This window comes from Mustela erminea, chromosome 19, assembly GCF_009829155.1.
Source record: "Mustela erminea isolate mMusErm1 chromosome 19, mMusErm1.Pri, whole genome shotgun sequence".
Taxonomy (NCBI): Eukaryota; Metazoa; Chordata; class Mammalia; order Carnivora; family Mustelidae; genus Mustela; species Mustela erminea.
Genome location: NC_045632.1, coordinates 2,677,077 through 2,692,328, shown reverse-complemented (window position 1 = coordinate 2,692,328; position 15,252 = coordinate 2,677,077). Strand labels below are relative to the sequence as shown.

The following is a 15,252-nucleotide window of genomic DNA, read 5'->3' as shown; positions in this document are numbered from 1 at the left end:
CGATTCCTAACATGTTGTAAGTGCTACTTGTCGTTATCCTCCTCTTCATTATTACCTCCCTACAGACAAAAAAAAAAAAAATCCAGCCAGTCTCTGCCCACACCCTCCCAAGACCTGCTGTCCAAGCAGTGCCTGATTCACCCTCCAGGCTCTCCATCCCCCTCGCTCCCTCCTCCAGTCTCACTGGCCCCTTGGTTCTCCATGAGCAGCCAGGCAGGTCCCCACCGGAAGGCCTTTGCACTTCCTGTTCTTTCCACCGGGAAAACTCGTCCTCCAGATCTGCGTGCGGCTCCTCCTCTTGCTTCATTCAGCTCTGCACTCACGCTACCCGCCGCAGAGAAGCATTCCCTGAGACACGCTTTACAGAAACAGAATGGCACCGTGTTCTGTCTTGTTGCCCTGTGCCCTGCCATGCCTGAGTCATAGGAGGGTTAGAAAGGCAGTATGGTAGGGGGTAGGGATGGGAGTCTCTGTATGGCCTGGGGTGGGCCTGGGCTCCAGAAAGGATGTTCTGAGTCACCATGACCCTGTCCCTACTCTCCCACATAGGCTGGCTGGCGCTGGTGGCCGCAAGAAAATCTTCCGCCTGAGCGATGTGCTGAAGCCCCTGACAGATGCCCAGGTGGAGGCTATGAAGCTGGGCGCTGTGAAGCGGATCTTACGGGCAGAGAAGGCTGTGGCCTGCAGCGGGGCAGCCCAGGTATGCCCCTGTCTCCCCTGCCCATGCTTCCCGGCCCACTCCCCACGGTCCTGCCTCACAGCCCAGGGATGAGACAGCCCCGGCCTCCCTGGCTCCAGGTCCCAGCCGGGCTGCCCACCAGCCCTCCCTGCCTCTCTTCTTCCTGCCAACGGAGGCGGCGATAGCAGCTCTGCACAGAGATGAGGAGGAAGAAATGTGTGGACACACATGGCTCTCGCTCAGCACAGAGCTGGCCGCCTGGGAGGGCCCTGCAAGCGAAGGCTGTTGCTGGGTTCTTTCTCGCTGGTGGTTAATAGTGCTCTTCTTGTTACTGCTGACATTTAGATGGACCAGGTCTAAATCCTAATTCTGCCACACGCTGGCATCGTAACCTCAGCCAAGTGGCTTTTTGAAAACCCCACTTTTATTTATTTATTTATTTATTTATTTATTTTTTTAAAGATTTTATTTATTTGACAGAGAGAAATCACAAGTAGGCAGAGGCAGGCAGAGAGAGAGAGAGAGAGTCCCCCACTTTTTTTAAAGTGTAATTTCAATTAACCAAGAAGTTCAGAAAAGTACTCTCTGTTAAAAAGATATTTCCAGGCCATAGAGGTACCATAAGTCTTCCTCGGCCCCCACCCATGTCCCATCCCTTCCTCCAAGGGGACCAGTGAACAAAGTAGGGGAAGTCTTCAGGATCTTTCTTTGTGTACTGAAGTATGTGGGTACTACTTTCACAGACTCACTTTTGTTCTCTGACGATTGATCCCCAACACAAACGAGACCTATGGTTATAAGGTTCTCAGCCTGACTTCCTTGCTTAACACTGTGTCTGCAGTGGGGGGGGTCCCTGAGCCTGGGCAGGAAGACGTGCAAGGCACGATCACAAGGTGCCTGGGATTGCCGCCCACACCCACACGTACCTCCACTCTCCTGTCAGGTGCGCATAAAGATCCTGGCCAGTCTCGTGACGCAGTTTGATTCGGGCCTGAAGGCTGAGGTCCTGTCCTTCATTCTGGAGGATGTGCGGGCCCGCCTGGACTTGGCCTTCGCCTGGCTCTATCAGGAGTACAACGCCTACCTGGCAGCCGGTGCCTCGGGCGCCCTGGACAAGTATGAGGACTGCCTCATCCGCCTGCTCTCCGGCCTGCAGGAGAAGCCAGACCAAAAGGATGGGTGAGGGGGACTGCCTTGCACCCTCCTGTGTCCTCCCTTTCTATTGTGGTTTCCAGTCACCTCTTTCCTCACCACCCAAGGCCTCATGCCCGTCCCCCGAGACTCCCTGCTCTCCCTGCTCTCTGGAGACACTTGTAAGGCAGATTACAGGTGGGCTCTGGGGCCTGCTCTGCTGCGTGCCTCTGCACCTCCGCTCTCATAGATAACGGTCTACCTTATAGGCTTGTCTCAGAGGTTGACTTCTCTCTGCCCCATCTCTCACCTGAATTGCTCCTGTAACTTCCTCCTTGTTCTCAACCTCCTGCTGATCCATTCTTCACACAGCAGTCTGGGTGACATTTTAGAAAGTTAATAGTCTTCTTGTTACCCACTAAAAACCTTCCATGATTCGCCATCGCTCTTGCGATAAAATGCAGCCTTTTTTTGTGCCCTGAGACCAGTGTAACCCAATTCCTACCAACCTCTTTGCCTTCTTATTCTGCCCCTCTGCTCCTCACTGCCCCCAGACTTTAGCCACGCTGGCCTTCTGTCTTCTGACCCTTGAACGTGCCAAGTTCAGGGCTTGACAGGCCATTTTAGGCCACCACATTTGAAGAGCAGTACCCTTCCCCACTCCCTGTCATTCTCTTCCATTACTGTAGTAAATGAGTAAAGTTAGGAATCCCCATTTGACAAAGGGGAGAGCTGAGCTTCGGAGAGGTAAAGTCTCCACCTCGGTCAGCCGGCCGGCTGCGTTTGAACTGGCTCTGTTTACCTCCAAAGTTCTGTCACCAGTTGAGCAAATGGTCTGTGAGGGGCAGCCCTGCCAGCCCCAAGCTCCAGCAGGACTGGAAGCTTCTCCCGGCAGCATTTCCTTACTCTTCGTCCCTGGCAGGATCTTCACTAAAGTTGTGCTGGAGGCGCCACTGATCACGGAGAGCGCTCTGGAGGTGATTCGCAAGTACTGCGAGGACGAGGTGAGAACAGCCTGACTGTCCCCTCAGCACCCCCAGGGCCTGTGCTGGGGGCCTGAGGAGCCCACAGGCTGGGCCTTGTGGCAAGGGACTCTGGGAGGGACCTGTCCTCTTGTCCGATCTGAGGGAGGCAAGGGAGGCAGGGGCACCCTGCACATGAGCTGAGTGCTAGTGTCCCTTCTTTCTGCCACAGAGTCGTACATACCTGGGCATGTCCACTCTTCGAGACCTGATCTTCAAACGGCCGTCCCGCCAGTTCCAGTACCTGCATGTTCTGCTAGACCTCAGCTCCCACGAGAAGGACAAGGTGATCCCCTGCCACCCTGCGCTGGGCCGCACTCTGCCCTCCATCTGCCCCGAGCACCTAGCCCAGACTCTTCCACATGCCCCCGAACATCCTCTCTGGGTCTGACGCACTCCCCACAGTAGTGTGATGGTGGTGGTGGTGGGTATGTTATCATTTCTGGTGGCACAAAGCTGCCTAGACTATACACATGCATATATATACACTCAACCCTCCAGGAAGGGCAGCCGCATTCTCCCTCCTTCTCCACGCATGTTGGGGAGCCCCTGTGTGGCCTGCTGCTGTGCCGGAACCTGGAGGGGGAGCTGACAGGAGAGCAGCCATGTGGCCTATCAGTGAGCAGTGAGGACACAGCCAGCCCGTGGAGTAGAACAGCACGCAGCTGTGGGAGCCCTGGGGAGGGGCCTGACCTACCTAATGGGGGAATGGGAAGGATTAGCTTTAAGGAAGCCTTCTGAAGGAGGGGACAGGTGAGCCAAGACCTGAAGTAGGAGTAGAGGGTGTGACTGAATAGTGGGAACTAGGTGTGCTTACGTGTGATTGAGAGGGCCCTAGACCCAGCCCTGCCAAGTGTTTTGCTGCCTCCTCTCTTGGTGTCTTGTGTCCATTTTTTCAGCAGACCCTCACTGCAGACTCTGGCTTGGCCCTTTGGTGCTGCTAGGGACACAGCAGTGCCCAGGAACAGTCCCTGTTTTCAGGGCTCCCACCCGGTGATGTCTCAGTAAAATGGGGTAGAGCCAGTGACAGGCATTCTGGGCAGTGGGAACCTTTCGTGCCAAGTCTCAAAGCCGAGGAGAATGCTGTCGCTTTGAAGGAACTAAAGAAAACTCTTTCTGGTTGGAACGTAGCAAGTAAGGCAGGAGACGGTAAGGGACAGGCATGAGCAGGTCGGTGAAGAGGTGGTGCAGCCTCTGACTTGGGCCAGGAAACCTCTCCTCCGAGTGCACACGTGACTCAGGTAGACCAGGCCTGTCTCAGTCTTGGGCTTGTTTTCCCATTGGTCCTGCCAAGCTCCGAACGGTGGTTTCCCCATTCCACCATCTTGCCCACCCTCTCTTTTCAGGTGCGCTCCCAGGCCCTGCTGTTCATCAAGCGCATGTATGAGAAGGAACAGCTGCGAGAGTATGTGGAGAAATTTGCCCTCAACTACCTGCAGCTCCTGGTCCACCCCAACCCGCCGTCTGTGTTATTCGGAGCCGACAAGGATACAGGTCTGGCGCAGCTTCATCAGATGAATATTGAGCATCCTCTGGATCCCAGGCTCCCGGCCAGGCCCTGGGAATGGAGCTGATTTGAAGCTGGGCTCTGCTCAGCCTCTTAGGGAAGACAGCCAGGCAGTAATGACCAGAGCAAGCAGGCCTGGGGGCTGCAAGAGTCCAGAGGGGAGTCTCACCACAGCCCCGGGGTGAGGGAGAGCATCCTGGAGCAGGGGGCGGAGGGCTGAGAGCCAGAGGACAAGGAGAGCTAGCCAGTGACGGGGCGCCAGGAAGGGCCAGGCGTAGACCCATTCCTTTGACAAAGCCCCGGGTCCCTCAGAATTACAGGTGGGAAGACCCAGGCCCCAGGGGAGCAGACCATTAAACTGGAAGGTTCTGGAGCCTCTGGTTGGCTCAGTGGGACATGCAGTTCTTGATCTGGGGGTCATGAGTTTAAGCCCCATGTTGGGCATGGAGCTTACAAAAACTTGGAAGATGCAGGCTATGACAGAAAGCACGGGATCTTCAGGAGCCCTGGCACAGCCTAGCTGCCCGGAAGACCTCCCAGGAGAGACACTGCTTGTGTGAGACCCAGAGGATGAGGAGATACAGAGAAGGGAGTTGGGCAGCAGCGTTCAGGCAGTAGAGTGATGTGTGCAAGGGGACCTGTGTGGGCTCTGAGGGGTGGATTGTCAGGAGGAGGCTGTGGCTGGAGCATGGAGCCCCGGGGAGCAGGGAACATACAGCATCTGGCAAGTAGAGCCAAGGTGGGCGCTGGGGATTTATCCCAGGCACAGGGTAGTCGTGGGAACGCAGAACCGGAGAAGGGCAAGCTTAGAACTTCCCTTTGGAAAGATCCCTCTGGCTGCCCTGTGGATTGCGGGCAGAGACGAGGTGGGACTTCAGTGCAGAGGCTTCCAAAAGGGGAGTAGTCCTGGTCCCTCGCCATTGTCCTGATGCTTGGCTTCCTGCCCTAGAACAGTTCCCTTCTGTGCCTGGCCCCAAAAGAAGGGACAGACAGTGAGGGTGGGAGACGCGGGGAGGAGAGTGGTCCCTGATCCCCGCCCCCTGCCCTATCAGAGGTGGCGGCGCCCTGGACCGAGGAGACCGTAAAGCAGTGTCTGTACCTCTACCTGGCTCTCCTGCCTCAGAACCACAAGCTCATCCACGAACTGGCGGCCGTGTACACGGAGGCCATCGCCGACATCAAGCGGACAGTGCTGAGGGTCATCGAGCAGCCGGTGAGGCCCCTGAGCCCACCAGGCTCTGCCCACCCATGGGCAGGGTTGAGGTCCCAAGTCCAGCCCTTCCCCTGGTATCTCCACCTCGGCGAGGGCTCAGCACCGATGGTGGGCGCCCTGGGTCCTGCCGCTCTGGAGCTTGTGGGTGGTCCACCTGCCCTGTCTGCCAGTGAAAGGACAGCAGGGTCGCCCTTCAGTTATGAGGCTGGAGCAGGGCAGACCCAGGTCCACATCCTGCCTCTCTGACCTCCCTTCAGTAAAAACAGGGAGGATGATTCCATCCCCCCAGCTTGCTGCAAGGACTCCAGAAGCTCATGCACATAAATGTCTGTGTCACTGTCACCGGCTAGGAGCTGGCCTTCCCTTGGCTGGCCGCTGGCCATCTTTAGTTGTCATTACACAAGTCTCGCCTGCTCCTCTCTCTGGAGCCACAAGGTCACCCACATGAGAAGCAGCAGGCCCCTGAAATTCAGTTATATCTCTATGCCCCTGCTTTATTACAGAAAATCTCCAGCATAAAAGGAGTCTGTTGGGCTCAAACCAAATACCCGCCCCCCAGATTCAGCAGTGTCCTCCCCTGGTTTTCAGAGTGAGTCCACCAGACAGTGAGCTCCCGGAGGGCAAAGACTGCCAGCTCCACGGACCATTATAAACATTTATGGCAGAGGAAGGCCTGAGCCCTCATACCCAGCCTGGTGCTCCCTGCATTGTTGCCCACTGAGAAGACCAGGGCCGAGTCCTGATCTGAGCAGGCCGCCATGCGGGGCGCTGGTTGCCACTTACATCTTTAGAAGCCTGAAAAGTCTTTACTGAGGAATTGGAGGGCAGGCTGGGCATCAGAGGTCAGGTTAGGTCAGAGGTGACGGGAAGGGCCCAGCTGCTCAGTAGATAGCCCAGCTACTCAGTAGGTAACCAGCACTGGTGAAGACTTGGGAGCTACAGCAAGTCTGTACCCTGTAAGGGGGGGTAAGGGAAGGCCCCATACTGCTGCCCTGCCCCTTCCCACCTTCCCCACATTTCTCCCAGTTCCCTGAACTCTGTCACCAGTTCTGTTGTCCCCCAGGGTCACTGAGGTGTAACTGGCACATAGCCTGTGTTCCCATGAGATGTCAAACCCAGTGTCTGTGGGGAGGTCGGGGTATTGCAGGAGGATGATCGCGGAACATTAGCTAACATCCGTCACCTCACATTGTTTGTTTCTCTGGTGACAAGAACTTTTAAGATCTCTTTGTCCAGTTTGTGCCCCAGAGTCCCATCATCCCTGCCAGCCACACTGCCTCTGGGCCTCCCTGAGTTCTCCTCTTGGGCCCCCTCGCCCTGTACATGTTGCCCAGCCCCTTCTCCAGCCTGCCATCCCTTCTCTCCCTCTAGATCCGAGGAATGGGCATGAACTCACCAGAGCTGCTCCTGCTGGTAGAAAACTGTCCCAAGGGGGCAGAGACACTGGTCACACGATGTCTGCACAGCCTCACGGACAAAGGTGCCCCCAGGACCCCCCACTTCTCAGCCTTTTCCTCCCTTTTCCTCCACGTCCCAGACCTTCCTCATGGGCCCTTCCCAAGACCTGGCCCTCAGAGCTGTTGGCTGTATTGCTAAATGCATTTGAGAAACCAGGGGCCAGCGATTCCTGCTCTGAAGCGGAGTTGGCCCTCCCCTCCCCTTGCCCACAGCCACTGCCATTTCTCCTTCCTCTCGGGGCTCCCCCTCACCCCACCTGTGCCCCCTGCTTACTCTTCTGCCTGCAGTCCCGCCCTCCCCAGAGCTGGTGAAGCGGGTTCGGGATCTCTACCACAAGCGATTGCCAGATGTCCGCTTCCTCATCCCTGTGCTCAACGGACTGGAGAAGGTATGGAGCTGGATGTCGGGATGACCCCCGACGAAGGCGGGCAGGGCAGGGGTGGGGAGGAGGTAGGCACCCTGGTACCCACGTCAGACACTTGGAAGCCCTGGAGGAGCTTTGGGGCAGTCTCAGCTCTGCTTTCTCCTCTGAGACCTCAGGCAAGCCACCCCCTTCTCTGCTCCTTGGTCTTCTCTGTCAAATGAGGATCATAGTGATGCATGTGTGCTCGCATGCGCGCACACACACACGCCGGTCCAAAGGCCTAACTGTGTTCCCCTCACCCAGGTCTTATTGCTAACAGGCTGTGGGGCCCTGGTGAGCCTCAGTCTTCTGTGGAAAAGGGATGACGATGACACCCTCTCCCTGCAGGGGCCATCAGGGGGCATGTGGCACAAGGAAGGCTCAGATGGGGAGTGACGAGGCTGGGACTGAGCCAGGCCCAGTGACTCAAGGAGAAAGCTCAACCCCAAGGGACCAGAGGGAGCAAGAGGAGGGAAGTGTCCGAGGTCAAGGCCGGAGCTTCTCCTTGCCTCATCCCAGGGCGAGCACCTGGGATGGGGGTGCCCTCTGACCCGCTTCCCCTTCACTCCCCCTGCAGAAAGAAGTGATCCAGGCCCTGCCAAAGCTCATCAAACTCAATCCCATTGTGGTGAAAGAGGTCTTCAACCGCCTGCTGGGCACCCAGCATGGTAGGTGGTGTCTTCGATGGGGTCGAAAGAAGCAAAATAGAACTTTGAACCTAGAAAAACAGCCCAGTGACCTAGGATGGACCCCTCAATCTCACCCCGGGGGCTCATGGTGTTAGCGAGGGAATGGAGGCTGGCTGTTGCACCCATAACATGATCGATCGATTGATTGATTTTTTTAAATATTTATTTATTAGTGCACAAGTAGGCAGGGTAGCAGGCAGAGAGACGGGGAGAAGCAGGCTCTCTGCTGAGCAGTGAGCCCGATGCGGGGCTCAATCCAGGACACTAGGATCATGACCTGAGTCAAAGACGCTTAACGACTGAGCCACCCAGGCGCCCCCATAACATTGATTTAAAACCCCCACACAGGAGTGTCTGGGACCCCCCAAACCACACCAGCAGAGTGCCGTCTCCCCTAGCTGCCTGTGGGCAGCGTCACCTCTAAGTGCGGTCATCGAGTGCATGGCCTGGCCCATCTGTGCTCTGCAGGGGTCCTGCCCTCCTTGGGGGCACAGCCCAGGGAGGAGGGAGAGGAGCTGCTGGAGTGCATCAGCTATTGCCCTAGAAGGGTAGGAACCCCATGCAGGGAAGGAGGAGAGCAAGGTGAAGGCTTCCCGGAAGGGGTGGCATTCATTCCCTTCTTTTTCGTCCCCTGCCCCAGCCTTCTGTCCTCCCAGTCCCATCAACGCAGAGGGTGCCTCATACTCGTTCACACTCCCCTAGTCTAGGGACCCAGACACACCTCTTAGGTGCCACCCTGTCTCCTTCCCCTTCCCGCTCCCTCCCTACAGGTGAAGGGAACTCGGCCTTGTCCCCACTGAACCCTGGAGAGCTGCTGATCGCACTGCACAACATCGACTCGGTGAAGTGTGACATGAAGTCCATTATAAAAGGTGAGGCGCTCCCCCCCATCCCCCCCAAGTGGCCTGGCTGCTGCGGACCCAGGGAGGAACCTCAGTCACTCACATGTCCCTGCTGGAGTCTGCCGCGCTGGAGATTGTGCCACCTGCAACCCCGTCTCCGCTCTGGACACCTACCCTCGTTCCTTTGCCTTCCCTCCCTCCTCTCTTTCCTCCCTCCCTCTGTCCAAGGAACTGGTGCATCTGCTATGCACTGGCCCAGAGTAGTCCTCAAGAAAGGTGGGGGCCCCCTCCCTCCCCAGCCCTGGCTCGAGGAATGAAGGAAGCAGAGCCCTCGGCCGAACAGGGGGCAGAGGGACGGCCAGCAGAGCAGATGGAGCCCACCAAGGCCATTGTCGGACCAGGAGGAGATGTCGAGTCCAGTCCGGGCTCCAGTTGAGACAGGAGAAGGTGCCTCCAGGGCAGGGGTTGGGGACACACTGGCTGGCTCTCCTCAACCAGCAGTTTCCTAATAGCTGCCGGCACCACTTCCCGAGCACTTACACTGAGCCAGGCTCCCCCGAGTGCCTTTCAGGCCGCCCTGCCGACACATGCCAGCTGTTACCTGGTGAGTATGCAGACTTTCGTCTTCTAGACGAGAAAGTGAATGTTCCAGAGAGATTGAGGAACTTGCTCAGGGCCGTGCACAAGCTAAGCGGTTTAGTGGAGCCACACAGAATCTGAAGCCCGCTAGACCCGAGTTGGAACCCAGCTCTGCCAGTTCTGCCCGCCTGTGGCACCCTGGGTCCCAGTGCTGCCACCTCCCATAGGAGGACTTCTCCCTGTCAGCTCTCCTTGGCACTGCCCCCGCTCCTCCCTGAGGGAGGTTTCTGGCCCCCAAGGTGGAAGTCATGTTCTCCCCCCAAGGTGGAAGCCCTTACTGTCGCCCCCCTCTACTCAGACCCCCGTCCTTCGAGTCCTTGTCTCCTTTAAGAGCGGGGAGAGGGTCCCCCCCCAGCCAACCACCACCACTTAGATTCTCGTCTAGCCTAAACTGGCTCCTCCCGTGACTACTTATTTCCTGGCCTTCCTTAGCAAGTTCTCTCAGAATCTTTGAGATTGAGAGAGGAGCCTATGGAAGTCTAAAACTTACGCTACAACTGAGGAGGAACTAAGGCCTCTGGTGAAAGAACAGTAACGTGAAAAGGGTCTCGAAGCTAAGCATCCAGAAGTGGCCTTTTTATTTTATTTTATTTTATTTTATTTTATTTTTTTACACTTATTTGTTTATTTAAGTAATCTCTACATCCAAGGTGGGGCTCGAACTCATGACCCCAAGATCAAGAGTCACATGCTCCTCCGACTGAGCCAGCCAGGCGCCCCCAGAAGTGGCTCTTTTACAGGCTGTAGCCCCTTTGATGTCAGGGAAGTGTGGGCCCCTTCCCGAGGGGGACAGACTCACACAGTTTTGTGTACAATTTGGGGGGGATTCACAGACCACACCACCCGACTAAGTCCATTCGCAGGCCCAGAATAAGTCCAAGGAAGGAAGAGCCTTGTCACAGGTCACTCAGGTGGGCAGTGGCCAGGTCCCTGGAGATGTTGTCAAGGCCTGGCCTTTAGAAGCCCACCTGTTTTCTGCAAGCCCAGGCCTACGCACAGCCTCCGTGCCTCTGAGCTCCTAGCAACCTTCCAGCTGCTCTCCCTACCTGCTGTTTGTCCCTAGCACCCGAGCTAGCCAGTTCCCAGAGTGCGTTTCTCCGCTCAGGCGCTAGTGGTGGTCCTGGTTGCACTAGGATCCCCATTCAACTCTGAGCTCCGGATCCAAGTCCAGTCCTGTTCTGTGCACCGTTGGGTCCCCCATGCCTGATAGTACAGGCATTCTCTTCTCCTTTAAAAGCCACCCTCTTTCTCTGGTGAGGTTTTCTATAACGGGACCTGCACTGCCTCCCCCCCCCCCCCCCCCCCGCATTCTGGTGCGGAAGTTAAAGAAAACTCACTGAGCGCCTGTGCTCGGTCCTGTGCTGGACAGTGCTGGGGACCCAGCAGGGATGGAGACAGCCCTGATCCTGCCCCCCAGGGCTCACGGTCCCTCCTCAGATGATGAAAGCCCACAGTGAGCAGGGCTGGCACGGGGGAGCCTCAAGAGGACACCTGAGCTAAAACCACAGAGAGATGAGTAGGGGTAAGGTAGCCGGGGAGACACTGATCCCAGAGAAAGGAAGAATATTTGCAGAGGCCAAGAGATGTGCTGGCACGGTCTGGTTCTAGAACTGCAGAAGTGAGGCTGACGAGATCTTGTGGTTGAGGGGAAGGGGCCTGGTCAGGAGAGGTCAGACCATAAGCATTAAGAACACCATGCCTGGGCCCCACCCACACGGGGTCTTCTAGGCCCCAGTAGGAGATTAGACTTGATATCTTGAGGACCCCTGGGAGGTGTGGGGTCAGGCTGAGCTTCTGAAAGGACTTCTTTAGCCTGCTATGAAGGGTAGAGTAGAGGGCAGGGTAGAAGGCCCAGGGGAGACTGGGGCAGAGGGGGAGGAGAGGAAAAGGGTTTGGCTGTGGACCCTTTTAGGTAGAGGAGGCAGGAACCAGCCACTAACTGGAAGGGAGGAGGAGGAACTTCTAGGTTTCTGGTAGGTTCACTCTGGCTTCTGCACTGTCCTTACCTTCTACTTTCCTCTGCTCCTTTGGCCTAGATACCTGCCCTACCCCACTCTCATCTCCTTCCTGCCTGTGTTCCTGTAATGCCTCCATCCTTCCCCTGTTCCTTATAGGAGCCCCCCTCATTCCTTATAGGGACCCACCCCCGTTCTCCATTAGCCTCTCAAGGATTGGGGGCCTCTCTTCTGGCTCAATAAAGACTTCCTGGTTGACAGACTCACATGGCAAGTGGTGTTTGGGGAAGAAGGGGTTCAGAGGCAGTTCCTGGGGTCTCCCCATTAGCACAATGGATTGGAACACCGCCGATCCCACTGATTTTTGGGGTACCACTACCCATTCCCCAGGGAACAGACCCCAAGTCCTGTCCTGGCCCTCTTGCCTTCATGGATGCCCTGTCGTGCCAGCCCTTCCTGGGCCTTTCCTGGCACTGGATGTTGAGCTGGGGAGCACCTCGTCGGCCCAAGCTTCCTCCTTTTGCTCCCTTACTCTCTGCACTGTGCTTCGCACATGCCCCCATGCCTGGTGTCCCTCCAGCACCAGCACAGATCCTTATGCTCTGATCAGGACTGGGAGTGGGCAGTCCCTTGACTGGCCTGCTGGTAGAGGGCATCTCTGGTCTCCTGTGGGGGGTCTTATGGAAGTCAAAGCTGCCTTCCCTTTCTGGGACAGGTGGGAAGGGCAAGCCAGAAAGGGCCCCCAGGCATTGGCAACCTGTCTCTCCTGCCTCAGCCTTTCCATGGGTTGTCCCCAAAGAAAAAGGGCCAAGGTCTGCCCACTTTGCCCAGCCTGGGGCTTCCAGCAGCTGGCCATGTCTTCCCTCGGACCAACACCCCAGGCTACAGTATCCCCTGAGAGCCCTGCTGGGTGAGGAAGTCTCCCCTCCAGAGCTTCCAGAATGAGGGCTAGGTCTCCACTCATGGGGGCAGATTAATGGGGCTGAGGCTCTCCTTAAGGGTGGCGGGGCTCCCGCCTTTTCGGGGGAGCTGGGCAAAGAGGACAGGCCCACTCTCCGCCTCCTCGCAGCCACCAACCTGTGCTTTGCGGAACGGAACGTGTACACATCGGAGGTGCTGGCCGTGGTGATGCAGCAGCTGATGGAGCAGAGCCCCCTGCCCATGCTGCTCATGAGGACCGTCATCCAGTCTCTGACCATGTACCCCCGCCTGGGGGGCTTCGTCATGAACATCCTGTCCCGCCTCATCATGAAGCAGGTAACCTGCCCCCGGCTGCCCCAGCCCTGCAGGCAGTGGGCTGCAGCGGGACACACTGAAGACAGATTGGAGGCAGGCCCCGGGGCTTTTCCAGCCCACTGGCTGCCCACCCCACAGAGGGAGGCAGGATGAGGAGAGCGCACTCTAGACCTGCCAGCCCCTTTGCCCTGCCCTAGGCCAAGGACAGTACAGCCCAACAGGGGTCGCTGAGTCGGCTCCAGGACAGCAGCGTGATGCGTGAGGGCAGCTGGGGGCCAGGAACAGCTGGTGGTAGGCTTCACAGGGTGGGCGTCCCAGGAGAGACATAGTCCCCCTTGCCGCCACCTCTGCACCCAGCCACAATACATACTGGAGCTGAAATAGAGGCCCATTTCTCAAGAGAAGCTAGAAATACCATGATGAAGTTAAACAAACAAACAAACATTCACGAGCTCTCAGACTAGAGTGAGCCCATTGATTGCCACTCTGCAACATCCAGCTTAGAGGGGAGATGCAGGTTTGGACAGCCCTGGGTTCAAACCCTGGTTCTGCCCCATGGTCCCCGCCTGACTATGGACGAACCCCTGTACCTCCCTGGGCCTCATCTGTTTAGCAAGGCTGACGTCGCACCTTGAAGCTGCTGCAAGAGTGAGATGAGACTGTGCTTATGTGAGGGGGTGGGAGGTGGCGGGGACAGGATCCAGAACTGGAGGGCCAGAGGTCAGGGCTGTGGGTAGCTCAGAGGACTCTGTTGGCTGGCAAGGATTTGGGCCCCATCTTGGTAAGGTCTTCCCATTTTCTGGGGTGACTGCCTGAGCACCTGCTCAGGACCGCTCCCTCCCCGCCCCGTTCAGGTGTGGAAGTATCCCAAGGTGTGGGAGGGCTTCATCAAGTGCTGTCAACGCACCAAGCCCCAGAGTTTCCAGGTCATCCTGCAGTTGCCACCCCAGCAGCTGGGTGCCGTCTTTGACAAGTGCCCAGAGCTCCGGGAACCCCTGCTGGCCCACGTCCGATCCTTCACCCCCCACCAGGTACCCCAGGGTGTGGGATGGGTGGCCCCATGGGTTCAGCCCTGGAAGACTGGATGGGGGTGAGCAGACGGGAGCCCTGCACTGTCGCAGAAGCTCAGGGGCTCTGGGAGGATCCACTAAGGGTCTTGGGTCCAAGCACTGCATAGAGCCCCCAACCTGCTCTTCCCCTAGCAAGCACACATCCCCAACTCCATCATGACCATCCTGGAGGCCAGTGGCAAGCAGGAGCCAGAGGCCAAGGAAGTGCCTACAGGGCCCCTGGAAGAGGTGAGGGCCCACAGCTCCCTAACCCCTAAGCCAGCAAGGCCCATCCTGTTCCCCCCCACCCCAACCACCTCTGTCTGGTGGAGGCTCCTGCTGAAAGGGATGGGAGGTGGAGGAACAGCTGCCCCTTGCGTACTCCCCATGCCCACCCTGCTGGCTCCTTGCCACCATCCTCTGACAGCAGCCTATGACCTGGCCCCCCCTCCCTCGGCGCTGAGTTTCCGTGTGCCCTTCACCACCCCCAGGACGACCTGGAGCCCTTGGCCCTGGCCCCGGCCCCTGCCCCCCGACCCCCTCAGGACCTCATTGGCCTGCGGCTGGCCCAGGAGAAAGCCTTAAAGCGTCAGCTGGAGGAGGAACAGAAGCTGAAGCCGGGAGGAGTGGGAGCCCCCTCGTCGTCGTCGTCGTCGTCGTCGTCCTCTTCCTCCACCCGGCCAGGCCCTCCCCAGCCCGAAGAAGCCATAGATTTCCGGGAGGAGGGGCCTGAGTGTGAGACCCCGGCCATCTTCATCAGCATGGATGACGACTCGGGGTTGACCGAGGCCGCACTCCTGGACTCTAGTCTTGAGGGGCCCCTACCTAAGGTAGGGATGACAACCTCAAAGCAGCAAAGGAAGAAGACAATTAGGGCCCCCGGATAGAGGGTGTATGCCAAGTGCCCAGGGTCGGGGGGAGGGGGGTACAGCCCGAAGGAAGCATGGAGGTAGAAGGAAGCATGGAGGTAGGACCACGCTCCGCTATCCTTGACCTGCTCCCCCTTCTCCTGTCACCAGGAGGCAGCGGGCGGGTTGACCTCAAAGGAGGAGCGCAGTCCCCAGACCCTCACTCCTGCCGGAGAAGACACCATGAAGACCCCCAGCCCTGCCGCCGAGGAATCCGGGGAACCCGAGATCAAGGGGAACAGCTGACCGGGCTTGGTGGGGAAGGGGTATGGGGCTGGGGGCTCGGGAAGGGCGGGGCGGGGCCTAGCCGCAGGGGCTTTGCCTTTAAAATTAAAAAGATCGCGGGTCTGGGGCGTGGATGCAGTCTCTCGTCTCTACCTGCGTGTCAGCTGTGGGACTGCCCTGTGTGGAGTGAACGCCCCCAGGTGCTGGCTGGAAGACTGGCAGGCCTTGGGGCTGGGGGGCTGCGCCTGCGCAGAAGTCAGGTCCTTGGCCGGGCGTCCCCGCGCGCCCTCCCCTGG

General features: G+C 57.9%; 1 protein-coding gene across 3 annotated transcripts in view; it reads left to right on the top strand.

Annotated features, from left to right (window-relative positions):
- The window catches only part of SYMPK (symplekin), a 36,591-nt gene extending 21,481 nt beyond the window's left edge, over positions 1-15,110 (top strand). For all 3 annotated transcript variants that reach the window (XM_032326387.1, XM_032326386.1, XM_032326388.1), the window contains 15 exons: positions 550-700; positions 1,623-1,858; positions 2,733-2,814; positions 3,005-3,118; positions 4,179-4,326; positions 5,392-5,552; positions 6,924-7,032; positions 7,298-7,398; positions 7,991-8,081; positions 8,873-8,974; positions 12,608-12,795; positions 13,629-13,805; positions 13,977-14,072; positions 14,315-14,653; positions 14,843-15,110. In XM_032326387.1, the coding sequence (XP_032182278.1) occupies positions 550-700; positions 1,623-1,858; positions 2,733-2,814; positions 3,005-3,118; positions 4,179-4,326; positions 5,392-5,552; positions 6,924-7,032; positions 7,298-7,398; positions 7,991-8,081; positions 8,873-8,974; positions 12,608-12,795; positions 13,629-13,805; positions 13,977-14,072; positions 14,315-14,653; positions 14,843-14,977 (2,230 nt within the window). In that variant the 3' untranslated portion in view covers positions 14,978-15,110. The remainder of the gene's footprint in view (positions 1-549; positions 701-1,622; positions 1,859-2,732; positions 2,815-3,004; positions 3,119-4,178; positions 4,327-5,391; positions 5,553-6,923; positions 7,033-7,297; positions 7,399-7,990; positions 8,082-8,872; positions 8,975-12,607; positions 12,796-13,628; positions 13,806-13,976; positions 14,073-14,314; positions 14,654-14,842) is intronic.
- The last annotated feature ends 142 nt before the right edge of the window (positions 15,111-15,252 follow it).